This window comes from Pantherophis guttatus, chromosome 5 (assembly GCF_059756535.1).
Source record: "Pantherophis guttatus breed Tessera chromosome 5, ASM5975653v1, whole genome shotgun sequence".
Classification (NCBI taxonomy): domain Eukaryota; kingdom Metazoa; phylum Chordata; class Lepidosauria; order Squamata; family Colubridae; genus Pantherophis; species Pantherophis guttatus.
In genome coordinates this window covers 82,854,906-82,872,416 of record NC_142067.1, presented here as the reverse complement: position 1 = coordinate 82,872,416, position 17,511 = coordinate 82,854,906, and the positions used below count along the sequence as shown (strand labels likewise).

The 17,511-nt window shown below is 38.2% G+C and overlaps 1 protein-coding gene across 10 annotated transcripts in view; it reads right to left on the bottom strand.

Moving 5' to 3' along the window:
* Positions 1 to 17,511, bottom strand: part of CTPS2 (CTP synthase 2) — a 191,447-nt gene that overhangs the window by 62,744 nt on the left and 111,192 nt on the right. For all 10 annotated transcript variants that reach the window (XM_087871414.1, XM_087871413.1, XM_087871415.1 and 7 more), the window contains 2 exons: positions 13,162 to 13,224; positions 10,982 to 11,025 (listed from right to left, as the gene is read on the bottom strand). In XM_087871414.1, the coding sequence (XP_087727540.1) occupies positions 10,982 to 11,025; positions 13,162 to 13,224 (107 nt within the window). The remainder of the gene's footprint in view (positions 1 to 10,981; positions 11,026 to 13,161; positions 13,225 to 17,511) is intronic.

The following is a 17,511-nucleotide window of genomic DNA, read 5'->3' as shown; positions in this document are numbered from 1 at the left end:
CTTTGTATTTTCCAAGTTGGCTGGAATCACAACCGCTTCTGCTCCTCCCGTTTCTTGAAGCAGGCTTTCCTCCGATAGCTTGGCTTCAGCCATAGTCCGTCCGACCAGATGTCTGGGAGGGAACGGGATGATTTAAACTCAGCCAGCCTGGATTTGGAGGAGAGTTTGGCTGTCTGTCAGGTTTCGGTGCTATCTTGAATAAACTTCATTCTCAAGCGCAAGCTGTCTAATGAATCATTTTATTTTTAAGAATAGCAGAATCCGACATTTCTGATTCAAATTGCAGCCAAACTGGCCCCTCCTTCCAACCCCCTCCTCTTCCGCTCTCCAACCCCAATGTCCCATTGGCCATCATACAGATCCATCTCTACATCCCGGCACGTTCTTTTCACAGGAATGCAGCCCCCATCCTCGTCTCCCAGGAAACACTATCTGTACATACAAAACTAGGTAAAAGTTCATCTCAGCAATAAATCAAGCTTCCGCTCTTTCTGCTTCAACTTGTTATGTCAGCGCTGGAAGAAAGCCTAATTTGGAACGCTGACATCCAGCTGGCGACCCCCAGGGGGAGAGCCTTCTCTGTGGCAGCACCTGCCCTCTGGAATGACCTGCCCCCTGAGATACGCATGATATCAGACCTCCGGACTTTTCGTCGGGCCCTGAAGACACGCTTGTTCCATCTAGCTGGGCTGGCTTGATCCCATCCTCTCAGTTTTTTAATCGAATTTCAGTTTTAATTGGGTTGATTTAAATTCGGGCCAAAATTATTTAATTGTTTTTTAAAATGTTCTTAAATTTTATACGCTATGTTTTATCCTGGCTGTACACCGCCCTGAGTCCCGCAGGAGAAGGGCGGTATAGAAATATAATAAAATAAATAAATAAATAAATAAATATGAAATGTCACTCACAGGATAAAACTTCAACGAGGAAAAGATCTTGACATGTTGTACAAATGTTAGGGGATTGCCAAAATTAATAACAGACACAATGTATAAGTCATATCATCCCAAAGTGTTGCCACCACACATCAACTCTTAGCTGCACATTATGATTTACAATTTATTACAGCACATTTCAGAACTGATTCTTCAATCTTTTTGTCCCAGAAGATATCAAAATAAGTGTTAAAAACATCCTCTCCTAATTGTAAGTAATATTGTCACTCATCCATGTCATAAAAATGTGCACACAAGATATAAAATTTAAGCTGTGGACTTATTATACTTGGACTTCGGCAAGACATTTGACAAAGTAGACCACAACTATTCCTTGATAAACTAGAAAAATATGGGATAGACAGCATTACCACCAGATGGATTTGTAACTGGCTGACAAACTGTACTCAACAAATTATCCTAAATCATACTACATCTACATGGAGCAAAGTAAACAAGATTCCATCTTAGGCCCAGTAGTCTTCAATATCTTCATAAATGACTTAGATGAGGGAACAGAAGTGTCAGGGTTCCAAGTAACAAAAGAAGACTCCAAGGCTAGAAGCTCTTCAAAGTTCCATTTTATTAGAGATTTATATTGGCACATCTGGGAAAACCCGAATCTGAAAGCTTCCAGGTTTTCCCCATCCAAAAGAAAGTCCAAGTCCCTTCCCCTGCACCACATATCCATCACATGGTCCAATCAATGCACCGTCCCAACTGGAGATGCCTCTCAGTCATGCCACTCCAGGTGTAGGCCGAATGCCCTTGACTTTCAGAGAAAGGAATGTTATTATGGCTAGATATCTCCACCACTCCATGCAATCCCCTCTCCCAGTTTCCCACAGCACTAAATGTGGCAGCCCTGAAGATCCAAAGAAAAAGATGGCCTCCAGGGCTGACAAGAAGGGGAATTCATCAAATTTGCAGAGGACACTAAACTGGCAGGAATAGCCAACACCCCAGAAGACAAGCTCAGGATCCAAAAAGATCTTGACAGACTTGAACAATGGGCCCTATCCAACAACATGGAATTTAATATGGAAAAAAGCAAGGTTTTACACTCAGGCAGGAAAAACCAAAGGTACAAGTACAGATTAGGCGAAACCTGGCTCAAAAACAGTAACTGTGAGAAGGCTCTTGGAGTCCTAGTGGACAATCACTTAAACATGAGCTAGCAGTGTGCAGCAGCCACCGAAAAAGCTAATTCAATCCTTGATTGTATAAACAGAGGCATAGAATCAAAATCACACGAAGTATTAGTACCGTTTTATAAATCCTCAGTAAGACCACACTTGGAATACTGCATCCAGTTTTGGTCACCACATTACAAAACAGATGTTGAGACTTTGGAGAAAGTGCAAAGAAGAGCAACTAAAATGATTAAAGGCTTGGAGACTAATACATATGAAGAATGGTTACAGGAATTGGGTATGGCCAGTCTAGAGAAAAGGATTAGTGGTGACATGATAGCAGTATTCCAGATTTTCAGAGGCTGCAACAAAGAAGAGGGGGTTGAATTATTTTCCAAAGCAGCAGAAGGCAAGACAAGAAACAATGGGTGGAAACTACTAAAGGAGAGAAACAACCTGGAATTAAGGAGACACCTCCTAATAGTGAGGATAATTAATCAGTGGAACAGCTTGCCTTTAGAAATTGTAGGGGCTTCATCACTGGAGGTTTTTAAGAAAAGACTGGACAGACACCTGCCTGAAAAGGTAGGGTCTCTTGCTTGAGCAGGGGGTTGGACTAGGACTCCAAGGTCCTTTCCAGCTCTATTTTGATTGACAAAAATTTAAGTGCATATGTTTGCCAATAAACAAAACTCCAATCATGCATCTTATAGACCAGGGGATTATTCTGCAACTGAAAAATTTTATAGGAAGAGATGTTGTGATAAACTGAGACTTGTGTTGGAAGATGAAAGAGATACAAGAGGGCAACACATCTAGAAAACTATAAGTTATATTTTTATATTTAGTCTTATACTTAGAAACTATAAGTTAAAGTCAGCAATGTTCAATTTCATTGCATCTTGGAAAGCGCAGTAAATTCCAATATTGGCAAATGGCTAGAAAAACTGTTTTAATTCATTGATATAACTGAATTTACCATATTTTTCGGACTATAAGACACTCCAGACTATAAGACACACCAAACTTTTGGGGAGGAAAATAAGTAAAGAAAATCTGCCTCTGATTCCCAGCAATTTGCCTCCTTGCAGCAAACAGCAAACAGCCTGGTCAGTTTCAGCACAGCCTGATTAGCATGAGCAGCTGATTGGCAGTTGGATCTGCCTCCCAGAATACCGCCTATCAGCTGTTCCAGGCAGTGGTGGGTTGCTCCTGGTTCGCACCGGTTCACAAGAACCAGTAGTAAAAATTTTTAATAGTTCGGAGAACCAGTAATAAGATTGGCTGGCCATGCCCCTGAACCGGTTCCTGGCCCGGTTGCCGTTCGCTTACCCCGCCCACTCCCAATCCATTGCTGCCTCCTGAGTCCCAGCTGATGGCTAGAGGGAAAAAAACTGTTTAAATTCTTGCCGCGGGGCTTCAAAGGGCCACCCTAGAGCTGATCAGTGTTAAAAGAAAACAAATGAGTAGACCGGTACCTGCAAAAATAGAAAAAACAGCCCATTTCAGCTTCAGCGTAGGTTAATTCGCCCAAGTTGATTAGATCGGCCTCCCGACTCTCAGCTGATTTGCTCTCAGCTGTTTTGCGCAGGACTCTGTTGCTAGCTGCAAAGAGTGCTGGAGCAGATTTTTTCCCCCTAGCTATGCTGAAAAAACAAAACTGAAAGTAAAGCAGGCTCTGCTGCAACATGACAAAATGAGGCAGAGAGAGATTTCTTTTTCTTCACCAAAAAAGGTAGGTGCAAACAATAGGAAATTTAGGGCAAAAGAGGAGAGTTCAAGATTTTAAAACACAAAAGAAAAAAAGCTCTATTTAACTAGGGAATTGTAATAATTGAGATACTATTAATTGTATATTGTGTTGATAGCAAAAATGGTTAAGTTGTGGTTTGGAGGACTATATGGGGGAAATTATTTGGTTTATTATTATTGGTAAATATAATTAATTGATTTGTAAGAAATTGGATTGCATGGAAATAATTGGAATATTCATGTCCATATTGATTAATATACAAAAAAGATAGTTATATAGCTAATTGATTTATATTAAAATGTTGAATTTGTATTAAACAACTGTAATATTACATAATTAACCAATGTGAGGATGGATATAAAAATAGATGACAATGGGAAGGGGTATAATATAGAATAGAAGGGAAAAATTGAATTTGATTAAGATTAGAGATGAGGATGAAGGGTAATATTGGTTTTTTACAAAAATAGATGAGGAATAAATATGGCAAAAAGGAAATATAGAAATTGTAAATTTAATTGAAATGACTAAACACTGTTTAAATTTGTGAACCTGCCAAATACTCTGTTCAAAGAAAATACATTGTATGTTTGTATGTGTGTTTCTAATTATTGTTATTTATTCATATTTGTTTTCTTTTATTCTTTAAAGTTTAACAATTCATTCTTTATCTTAATATCTTTATATTTGTTTGGGGTTGCTTTTCTTCCCTTTCATCTTTTTTATTGTACAGCAATCTTTTTCCTCAAACCTACCACCTCTCTCTTTTCTTTCCTTCTTACTTTCTCTTCCCCCCCTCTTCTTCTCCTCCTTCCTGCTTCCTCTTCCTTTCTCCTTCTCCTCCTCTCTTCCTCCCTCTCTTACCCTCCCTCCTACTCTAATTTCCCTTCCCTTCCTTCCTCCCTTCTCTTCCTTCCCTCTCTCTCCTTCCTTCTTCCATCTCTCTTCTCCTTCCTTCATCCCTCTCTATTGCTGTATCCTTTTGTGCATATGGACTACTCAGAGGGCTGAAAAAGTTATTTTTGACTGGTCCTCACACTTTTGACCAGTCCTCGAACTTACGACTGCCCTCACATTTTACATTTTTGCCCTATCTTGTCACCATGGTGAAGAGAAGCAGTTGTGAAATGAGTGACATGGTTGTTAAGAATGCTGCACGGGCATAAATGTGAGGATGGTCAAAAGTGCGAGGACCTGTCAGAAATGACTTTTTTCAGCCCTCTGAGTAGTCCCTATACACATAGCCATGGCCACCTGGTCACATGACCAGCTAGCCACGCCCACCCAGTCGCATGACCTCCAAGCCACGCCCACAAAATAAGCCACACCCATAGAACCGGTAGTAAAAAAATTAGAACCCACCCCTGGTTCCAGGCTATGAGGATTGCCACTGCCCATCGCCAACTCTAACCCATACCCATCACCACTGTTGCCTATCGCTGCCTCCTCATGCCCCGTTTTCGGCCTCCACGCACCCCATTTTTGCCCTGTTGCAGGTGACGGGGATAGGCTATCCACACCGCCTGCAACGGGCCAAAAATGGGGCACACGGAGGCCAAAAATGGGGCATGTGCAGGCCGAAAATGGGACATGCAGAGGCTGAAAATGAGGCACATGGAGGCAGCAGCAGCAATGGGTGGTGACAGTGGCGATGGGCAATGGTGACCCCGCAGCCTGGAACAGCTGATAGGTGGTATTCCGGCAGGCAGATCCAACCATCAACCAGCTGCTTGTACTAAATCATGCTTTGCTAAAACTGACCGGGCTGTTTGCTGCAAGGAGGCAAATTGCTGGGAGGCAGAGTCCGAAGGGTGGGGGCCAGCAGGTGGGCAGGGCTTTGGCAACATTCGCTGTATAAGACGCACAGATATTTCCACCCACTTTTTTTGGGGGGGGGAAATGCATCTTATACACCGAAAAATACAGTAATTCATTGACTTGAAGTTTGAAGAAATGGACCCTTGAATGACACAGAAGAGGTAACAGGCAATATTAGAGATCCTAGATACCAGATAATGACAGAAAGCGAGGGAGTTGGCAATTCTCCTAATAAAGTTGTTGTTGATTATTTTTACTGACTTCTCCTCTGATCATGAAGTCTCTCTTATCATCCTCACTTATACAGTATGCTGTTTAGAGATAATCATATAAAACCACCATCTTACAAGCCTCAGTTAAAATTGGACCATTGAAATCAGTAAGTAAAATTAAATAGACTTAGTTATCTCATGTAAAAGTGTGGGGTTTGTTTTGGCTAAATGAATAAATATCTTATTTACTATTTCATAGATATTATGCTTTAATGGATATCTTTCTCCACAATTGTCCTGTAAATCAAGTTTTTATTACATCTTTTTCTGTTTAATATTTTAATTCATACACATTTCTCAGAATTTATAAAACCACTACAGATAAAATAAACCCACATACTACAGTCCAAACATTGGAGGAGACTCATAGGATCAGAAGCCAAAAATTACTTGTGGCTTTTAATAAAGACTTACACCTTATTAAATCTGTTCAAAAAAATTGTGCTGCCAGACTCCTTTTGTGGTAACTGAGGGAATAAGGAAAATTAATTGAAAGTAGGGAAAGTTAGAGGAAGTTTAGAGAATCTGTAAACATCAGTTATCCTATGCTAATGGCTGGAAATGCATACAAATTTTAACATATCCCACCTAATTACACATTTCATTTAACTTCATATACTATCTTATAATGAAACACTAATACCATGTGAATTATATAAGGCTTGGATTCCTAATGTAATGCCTGTTGTAGTGATTTTTAAAACAATAGCCCCTCCTTGGCATTCTGTCCTCTCCTACTTTTTTGTGACTGGGTCTGCCATCAACACAACCATTTTTTTAAACAATCAAGCCACACACAAACATACTTTCAGCCACAGAATTCATGACATCATCTCAAAATTTTTAACATAGCTATTGGCCAAAAGAAATAGGTTGTAGTGTAAGATAATTAGTTTATATCATTATCCTGTTAAGTCAGGGTGTCAAACTAGCGGCCCACGGGCTGAATGTATCATGTGCACACTACACCCCCTCCAAGCTCTACAAAGAGGAAAAAAGTTGCAAAACGTCACATGACAGCAACGTGACATTGCAAGTTTGACACCCATGTGCTAAGCAGACACCCATTCAGAGAACTAACCATTCAAATGGGATTTGAATAAGCACCACACTTCCAGTGTGTCCTAAAGATTGCTTTTTATTTATTTATACTATTAACCTGCTCTTACACCAGAATAATACTGAGGAATGCTTACAAAAGATCAACAAAAATGAGCAGTCTAAAACATTGCAGCTGAGAGCTTACTGTGTGATTTTTTTAAAGCAACTACATATTTTTTCAGGCTTTTTCAAAATATTGAAAATATTTCAATTTTCTACAAGATATTGTAGAAAGTTAGCACCCACCTTTCTCATAGAAGAATGAAATATTTTAGGAAATACTAAAAAGGCAGAATATTATACCTCCCTGGATGAGAAAAGGAGAAACATGCTCTTGAAAAGCAGCCCCCACCTTTGTTAATAGCCCCAGTAAGACTGGTGCCAACCTATCTACAAGACCAAAGACTGGGCCAGTCTATATACAAAACAAAAGATCTTCAACCTCAGGACATGATAGGATTAGCCCTCACTCAAGATCCAAACCAGGACAATGCCATTAAGCCATAATAGGAATTGCCCAACACCCTTTCAGAACACAACCCTTTTCTTTACATCATCACCCAGTAAGATTCAACCAAGCCTGGGACTCAAGACAACCTACAAATTCACCCCTGCATGGCCCCATGGGAGTCTGACAACCAATCAGAATACCTGCTTTTACATAGGAACAGGAAGCTCCACGGCGGGGCCCAAGAGAGAGTATAAATCTCTCTCTCTTCCATGTGCTCATTTGCCCATGACCCAAAAATCCCATGTGGTCCTGTCCACCATTAAATCATCTTTCCAAACAGCCTCCATATTTCCAGTGTCTTTCTCCCCACTTGGAACTGAACCCAGATGGACATTTCTTCCAACAATGGGCTACTTTAATAAGCCAAAGGTACTGGCTCATAAGAATTCCAAAAAACTTCTTCAGAATCATTTCTGAAGAATGTGCAGCCTTTTATATGATTACATAAAAGCAACATAAAAGCCAAAAGAAATAGAAACAGACCCAAAAATTCCATATAAACATTGAGAGAGGTACATTTTGTATGTGTGTGCTTCTGAGTCAATATTGTCTCATGGCAGGCTGTCTGCCCAAGTCTCTGAAGTTTTCTTGGCAGAAGAGATTTGCCATTGCCTTCTTCCTAAAGCTGAAAGAGAATGACTAGTCCAAGATCATCCAGCTGGCTTTGTGCCTGAGACAGAACTAGAACTCACAGTCTCCTGGTTTCTAGCTGTGTACCTTAAATAATGCACCAAACTTCTGGATCGTTTTACAACACAAAAATTTGCCTCAAAAGAGGATTATCTAAACCCACAGAAGTGCCACCAAAGTCTGCTCTATGTTTTTTTCTGCATTATTGCCAAAAAAAAAAAAAAAAAAAAAATGCTTGGAAAAATCTCTGGGGTTCACTAAAATGGCTTGCAAGCTGGGAGTAACCTGGGACAACATGGAAAATCTCTGCTCTAAATTCAGTCTAAATTTTTTATTGTACAGAACCAGGGAGAATTATTCTCTTCCTGGAAAACCTGGAATGTATTTATTTGCATAAGCTGGCTAGTCAATTGCTTTATCAGAGACTGAATAATAATTACTAAAATACAAAGAAGACATTTCATAAATCCCTCTAAAACACAGGAAATCTGTCTTGTCTTATTGAGGCTTTATTATCTTTACCAATAAATAATATTTGTGCTTTGACTAAATAAAAATAGATGGATAAAGCATGTAATTGACATATTGCTCAGTTGAAAAGTATCTGGAAGAATGAAATAATATTAAAGTAACAGCAGCATCTGGGATATGATATCCAAGTGATACCCCAAAGTTATCAATACAAATAACCAAGTCATCTGGAAGATCAGAAAACCGATGCTGTTAACACTAATTCATGGTTCATAGCAGGGGTGGGTTCTACTTACCTTTACTACTGGTTTGCAATAGGATGCGCAGATCATCATTTATGACGTCTGGGTGGGTGGGCAGAGCCTCCCACAGCTTTTACTACTGGTTCTAAAGAATGGACAGAACCGGGAGCAACCCACCACTGGTTCATAGGTTATCATAACTGCTATTTCATAATGTTACAAAATATTATACAAATCTATATAAGAATTTTGTGTTGTTTCATTCTAGTTTTGTCTTGTGTTATTGCTATAGATTAGCAACAATATTGAACTAGTTTGTTATTGCCTTACCTGTCTAGTTTAATCTAGTTTAGTCTAGACTAGACTAGTTTATAGGTCTGGAATTTCTTTATGGGTTTTCATCAAAGTACTACCAGATATTATCCAGCTTAACTTGCAGAAGTAAATCACCATATGTAGTTCTTTGGGCTACATTATGCTGAGACGTTGAAAAAATCTACCCCAAACTATAAGAATCATTTTCTAATCTAGTGTTCTTGGGTTCATGATATTATTGATATTTTATAGTTTTTTAAAAAAATGCTAGAGTCCAGTTTATTTATTGGGTGGCAAAGCTGGATAAAACATACTCAACATTTAACATTTGTTATATTATATATTCCTGGTTTTTGTTATTATAAATTGCTTTTTCTTGACCAAAATCTCCTTGTAGGGACTATTTATATTGTACATATTCAAACCATATCATTAATAGAGGATTACATAAATTGTAGTCAGCACTCTCTGAACACAAGAAATTTTCATTATAGTAACTAGTCATTGTTAATTTACATTCCAACCTAATACACACAGCCCTATTCTGTACTGATTAATAATACAGTATGTAAATCATGCAATGTTGCACTTTCTTTACTAGTCTTGATTTACTGAGCAATTATTTTATCACTTACCTCAAACATTATACAACACAATATATTAGATTACTGTCTAATAACTGCTTGAGTTAAATAATTTTATGTATCCAATTTCTTACAAAAGTACTACACTTAGTAACTCTGTCTTTATTTTGGCATCTACTGCATTCAAACCATTATTTTTTAGCTAACAGTGCTAGCAAAAGTCAAGCATGCATATTCTACAGTTATGTGTGACCTTAGAGAGTTGAGAGAAGCATCCTATCCCTGCCACCTGGAACAGGCAAAAAATGGGGTGCATGATGGCTGAAAACGGGACGCGCAGAGGCCAAAAATGGGACATGAGGAGGCAGTGATAGGCAGCAGTGGTGATGGGTTAGGGTTAGGGTTGGCGATGGGCGGTGGCAATCCTCGCAGCCTGGAACAGCTGATAGGCAGTATTCCAAGAGGCAGATCCAACTGCCAATCAGCTGCTCATGCTAAATCAGGTTGTGCTGAAGCTGACCAGGCTGTTTGCTGTTTGTTGCAAGGAGGCAAATTGCTGGGAGACAGAGGCAGATTTTTTTTTCTTGTTTTCCTCCCCAAAAGCTAGGTGCGTCTTATAGTCTGGAGTGTCTTATAGTCCGAAAAATATGGTAAATATGGTAAATTACATCAATGAATTAAAACAGCTTTTCTAGCCATTTGCCAATATTGGAATTTATTGCACTTTCCAAGATGCAATGAAATTGAACATTGCTGACTTTAACTTATAGTTTCTAAGGTTTTCTAGATGTGTTGCCCTCTTGTATCTCTTAAGCAATTGGTCTGGCATAAATGTCTGCTTTAAATGATGTTTATATAAAAATGAAATTATGGGTGGTCTGTATTTATTTAGTATTCTTCAATAGATTTTAAATGGATTTGTCCAAACATTAGTTTTATTTAATTTGTAATAAGAAAAATAAAACAAGAATTGGAAAGAAAATACTATGAGTACAACTGAAAAATCAGGTAATTTGGACTGCTCATAAAATTCAATGCAAGATCTATGCACAAAAAGTGACCTATTCAAAACATTCTTAATGATGCTTGCAACAGATTTCTTGGAATTAGTAATGTTTGTCTGTCTTAAGTGATTTAACAAGTCTAATCAAGAATGAGCAAATCTGGGAAGAGTCCAATACCTGTTTAAACAGAAGGAGGAATCAATACTTACAACAGGATTCTTTGTATTGGGGTCAAATTCTGTTGAATTTGCATCTGTAGAAAAAAAATAATTAAAAAAACTGATATAAACTCTGTGGGTTCTGATGATTAAAATACTCTTCTCATTGGCTTTTTAACATTATACATAATATATTCTTCAATTAAACAATATGAAGTAAACCACTAAAATGAGCATGTTCTGACTAGACACATTTATGAATGATGCCCTAACTGACATTGTGGGCAGAGACTCATATCAGCAAACCTAACAGATGTGCATCTATAAATACAGTACTTCCCAATTGATTTCTTGCTCTGAGCATATGCTTAAAAAGTCACTATGAACAATAAGGAACATTAAGCCTATGCCTGAAATCTGCACCCCTAACCACTGTGACTGCAATAAAGGTAGAAAAAAACAGATAATTAAAGTAAGAAAATGGGCATTATGACACAAAAAGACTGCCTCATCAGTTTGTTGCATATTACATTGTGATGCAAATATGAAACACACACTTTTAGTCTTTTGACATCATTAGTTAGTTGCAGATACCCATAGATAATCAAAAATGAACATGTTCAGCATTACGAAACAAGATAGAAAGACCTGCACATGGATTGGAGAACAAATGAAAGTATATGATATCATCAAGAGAGTAAAAGAATTTAAATGCTAATGGGCTGGTCACATAACAAGAAGAACTGATGGCAGGTTGACCAAGGCAGTCATAGAATGGATCCCACTTGATAAAAAATGGTCCATTAAAGAGACCTAAAACAAGATGAATCTACGACATCAGCAAATATTGTGGGCCAATTGGCAAAAGAAAGCTCAGGGCCATATAGGTTGGAAACATGCAGAAGAGGCCTTCATCCTGCAGTGGATAGACAACGGCTAAAATGATAATGAATCAAGAACTCAAAAGGGTTTGAACAACGATGTTTATTTGACTACTCTTGGTGATCAAAGGTTTTTTTTCTTCAGTTATCAGAGTTTCATTAGAAACATGATCCTATCACAAGGAGTGTGGAATTTTCTTCAGTAAGTTTAAAGGCATCAGCATCCTGTCTTTGCCTGGAGGAATGGAAGATTCCTAAAAGTCTAGAGAGAAGATAAAGGGGTACTGAAGGGGGCTGGAATCTAAGAAGTGAAATTTATTACTTAAAGTGTGTGATTGACTCATAGAAATTTTACTTACAGCGTTGGTTGGGAGTTATGCAACACCAAAATTGAATTGAATAATTAAAACATATACCATGTTTCCCTGAAAATACGACCTACCCTCAAAACAAGCCCTAGCTCGATTTTCACGCCTGCACCTAATATAAGCCCTATCCCCAAAATAAGACTTAATTAAGCCCCACCCACTGTTTGGTTATACAAGGTGGGGCGAGGCACAGGTGTAAAAATCAAGCTAGGGTGGGGGTGGGGGTGGAACTGCCCCACGCGCCCTGCACCCAGCTTACCTTAGGATCACCTAAGGCAGGCCTCCCATACCCCGATACTTGTTGCACCGCTGCCCGATTTCTTCTGCAGACACTTGTGGCTGCTTGTGGCCGGATGCTTCATGCTGGTGCTGCCGCTCACAGCAGAATGCCACAAGTCTCATCGCGCCGGCCACTGCTCGTGCGTGCAACAGCACAACAAACCACACAGCCTCCTGCCATGAGCGGTGGCACCAGTGCGACAAGCCATGTGGCGTCTGGCTACAAATGGCCATGAGAAGCACAGAAGAAGTCTGGCAGTGGTGTGACAGGTGTCGGGCCATGGGAGGTATGGCTGCAGTGATCTTAAGGTAAGCGGGTAAGACATCCTACCAAAATAAGACCTGGTGCATATAAAAGAAAATAAGACCGGGTCTTCATTTCAGGGAAACACGGTATAAATAACATATTATTGAAAAATAATGAGATAATTCTATTAAAAAAACCCAATGTTAATTATTTTTCTGCATTCCTCCTGACATGCTTTTCCTAGGGAGGGAACTTCTTATACAACAATTCTGCTAAATAAAATTATCTTGCTTTATTCCCTCAGTCTGATTAATTAGTGAATGCAACTAAGAACTATCTCCTGCTATAAGTGGAGATTTCTTTACTTACAGAGCTTATAATTACTAGATTTTTACTAAGTTGAGTGGGGTTTACCGCAAATAATTAGATGTAAAATAGCATTGATTAAGCACATACCTTGCCAGCTTAGACAGTTCCTTGCAAATTCCACTACTGCCAGCTGCATTCCCAAACAAATTCCTATAAGTAAATGGTAAAAAATGGTAAATGATACAATTCCATATATGCATTTATATATATATTTTCCAGCCAAGAAACAGAACATATGTAGTTGCTTTGTGATCCCAAAAGCAAAAAAGTGGAGCATAGATTTAAAAACAAAATGTGACAAAGGTTGTCCTCACCTTTACAACCTGTTGCCTAACCACCATTCACATTTAAGAAGTGGACGGAATGGGAGCTTTATGGCCTGTAGAGAGTACGTGCACATACACAAACATACATTATAAATTTTTGTACTGTCCCCTGTGGTCATACAACATTATGACAGGTGCTTGGCAATCAATCACTTTTATAATTAATTGCAACATTCTGCAGTGATGTCACCATGATCTGCATTTTTTGGGGGGGGGGCTGGTTTCTAGTGCTTTTTGCTAGTTTCCAGCAAAAACCATCCATACAGAAGAATGGCTTTGCCTAATGAACACAGTGATTCTCTTAACAACCACCACAAAAGATGTAAAAAATGTGGGTGCATCACAGAGGGCCTCGACTTACAATTACAATGACTTACAGCTGGATTTCTGGTCCCAATTGTGGTTATAAGTTAATGACTACCTGTATTTATCACTTTGAATTCTAAACACCATCCTTTCTTCTGCATTTATGTTGCTCTAATATTTAATCCTTATTTCTTCATCTTAGGCACAAGATTAATCAACATATTGGCCCTTGCATGTTATTATTAGAAAGTAACTAGGAGGTGGGAATAAGAGCTAGACAAATTGTCAGGATGGGGTTGAGGGTTGTCCCCGAACCATGAACCAGCTCACGAGCAAACACACTAGGACTGAAATAAAACTAGCAGAGGAGTCTTGTATAAAAATATACTTCACTTCAAAATGTTTAAAAAACACTATATCTTTAAAAAGGCACATTAATAACAGTCTTTTTTTTTTTTATATATATATATACTTTATTGAGTTTTCTAGTATTTAAAAAGACAAAATACAATCTCAATCTTGATCCGGGGTACGGTGTTTACACATTTCATAAGTCAAATATTGGATGGATTCCATCCATAACTATCACTATACATTATATTATACAATACTATATAATTCTCTACATTTCTATACAATTAAGTCCATTTCTGGTGTTTAAGCAACTATAGCCTATTATCATACTTTTATCCTATTCTTTAACCAGTTATACCAAATTCCCCATACTTCATAGTGCTTAGAATTTTCTTCATTTTTTAGCTCGTTTGTCAGTTTAGCCATCTCTGCGCACTCTAGGATTTTATTTATTAATGTTTCCTCAGAGGGGGTAGATTTAGATTTGCAAAGTTTCGCAAAGGCTATTCTAGCCGCAGTAATAATTTGAATTGCCAAATGGGTTTTATTATTGTTGAGACCATCTTCCGTCATACCTAAGAGAAAGAATTCCGGGGCCAGGACTATCTCCTGTCCCATTATTTCAGAGAGCCAGAGTCGGATCTTTAACCAAAACTTTTTGGTCTCAGGACAAGTCCACCAAAGATGATAAAAGGTGCCGACCGTTTTTCCACATTTCCAGCATAAAGCAGAAGAGTTTGGGAATATTTTAGCCAGCCTGTCCGGGGCTAGATACCACCTATGCAACATTTTGTAGTGATTTTCCCTGAATGTTGCCGATTTTGTTATTTTGAGATTCCTATTCCAAGCTGTCTCCCAGTCATTGAAATTAAGGGCATATCCTAAGTTTTTCTCCCAAATGCTTAACTGTTTTTTAGCTATCGTCTCCGCTCTATCCTCATCTAATATAAAGTTATAAATTTTGGATAGCATTTTCTTATCTGGACCCCAAATAATTTTGTCAAAATATCCATATTTCATTTCAATACCCCTTCTATCTCTATCTTCTTGAAATCTAGACTTAATTTGGAGATAGTTCCACCAATCCAGATTGAACCCCTGGTCCCTCAATGCTTCCAAAGGTTTGAGCTTCCCTTCTTCGTCCAAGATATCCTTATATGTGCCCAGTTTATAGTTTCCTCTCCTATTTGGGACCACTAGAGCTTCCATAATCGACAACCAGCTAGGAACCTTGGTATATATCTTCTGTCTAATTTCCAGCCACGTACAAATCAATGTCTCTCTTATTTTATGTTTATGAAAATACGTTTTCCTCCTATCCTTTATATCCCAGAGGTAAGCATGCCATCCTTCATGGAGGTCATGTCCTTCTAGTGTCAGAGTTCTCCCTTCTTGTAATTTAATCCACTCCTTTATCCAAATTATTTTTGCCGCCTTTTGGTATAATTCCCAATCAGGGAGCCCAAACCCTCCCAAATTTCTTTTCCCTTGAAGTGTCTTAAGAGAGATCCTTGATTTCTTACCCTCCCACAAGAAATTCCTGATATATTTATTCAAATCCAGAAAGAATTTTTTATCCAGTGATACCGGTATATTTTGAAAGAAGAATAGAAATTTCGGTAAAATATTCATTTTTTTTTATTGCAAAAGTTTTACAATTACATTTTCACCCCTTTCCCCCCCCGCCTCCCCCCCAGACTTCCCAACCTCCCTAACCCTCCCTAACCCTCCCCCCCCCAGACTTCCCTATAATATACTCATACTCATAAAAAACCCTTAATATAACACTTATATATAAACTTAAACCCCTCCCTCCCCTGTATAATTTTTCTCTTTACCTCATTACATTAAAATATTTCCAATACATTATTTTCAAATAAAAGCTATTTGATACTTTCTAGTTTGATATTTGTTCTGAACATATTCTATCCACCTTTTCCATTCCCATTCATAAGTCTCTTGTGAACAATCTTTTAAATATGCTGAAATCTTCGCCATCTCTGCAAAACTGGCCATCTTCAAAGTCCATTCCTCGATAGTGGGCAAAGCTTCATTCTTCCAGTATTTACCTATCAACAATCTTGCTGCTGTTATCATATACAATATCAATTTTGTTTCACCCAATGAAAAACCCTTAACTATACCCAATAAAAACAGTTGTGGAGAAAATTGAATTTTTTTCTTCAAAACATTCTGCATGACCCACCAAATTTTTATCCAAAAAGCCTTAACTTTCCTACAGGTCCACCAAACATGATAATACGTAGCATCCAAACATTCACATCTCCAACATTTTGGCTGAACATTAGGGTACATACATGACAACTTTTTGGGATCTAAATGCCATCTATAAAACATTTTGTAGAAATTTTCCCTCAGATTCTGCGACTGTGTAAATTTAACATTCTGAACCCAAATTTTTTCCCATGTTTCCAACATCACTGGTTCTTCAAAATTTTGTGCCCACTTAATCATACAGTCTTTAACTAATTCAGTTTCTGAGTCCCTTTCTAGCAAGACATTATAAAGCCTTTTGATATGCATTGGACCTTTCTCTCTTATATGTTTAACCAATTCTTCCTCGTGCAACATAATACCAGTTTTTTGGTCCTCTTTCCATCTCAATTGTAATTGATTATATTGTAACCAAGTTAAATTAATCCCTTCGTCCAACAGTGTCTGCAATGTCTTCAGCTGCCATCTGCCCGCATCTGTAAAAAGAACCTCTTTGTATAAACCCCCCCCGAGTGACATTATATTTGTATTCCACAAAGTATGACCAAGATCCAGCCATAGCGGTATTTTATAATCCCATTTGAGTCGATGCTTCTTCCAAACTCTCATCAAAGAGTCCCTAAGTATATGACTTTTAAATACTTTATCAACTTTGTCATCATAAAATAAGTAAGCATGCCATCCAAATTCAAGATCAAAACTTTCTGCATTCAATATTCCAGCCTTTTTACTTCCAAACCAATCACTTGTTAAAGTTAAAGCTGCTGCATCATAATATAGCTGTAGGTTTGGAAGTTTAAGACCTCCTCTTTCTGGAACATCTTGCATAATTTTCAGTTTCACTCTCGGCTTCTTCTCGTTCCAGATGAACTTATTCACTCCAGATTGCCAAACTTTCAATTGTTTATCACTTTTAAGCACCGGAATCATTTGAAACAAAAAAAGAAATCTTGGCAAAATATTCATCTTAACTGCTGCTATTCTTCCAAGTAGAGACAGCTGCAGTTTTTTCCAAGCCTCCATATCTTTCTGCACCTCTCGCCACAACACCTCATAGTTATTTTGAAACAATTTAATGTTTGATTCTGCAACCTGAACTCCTAGATATTTTACCTTAGGTACAGTCTCAAAACCTGCCCTCCTTCAAGCTCATGTTTACGATCTTGTGTCATGTTTTTAGCTATCATTTTAGTCTTTTTTGGATTCAATCTAAAAC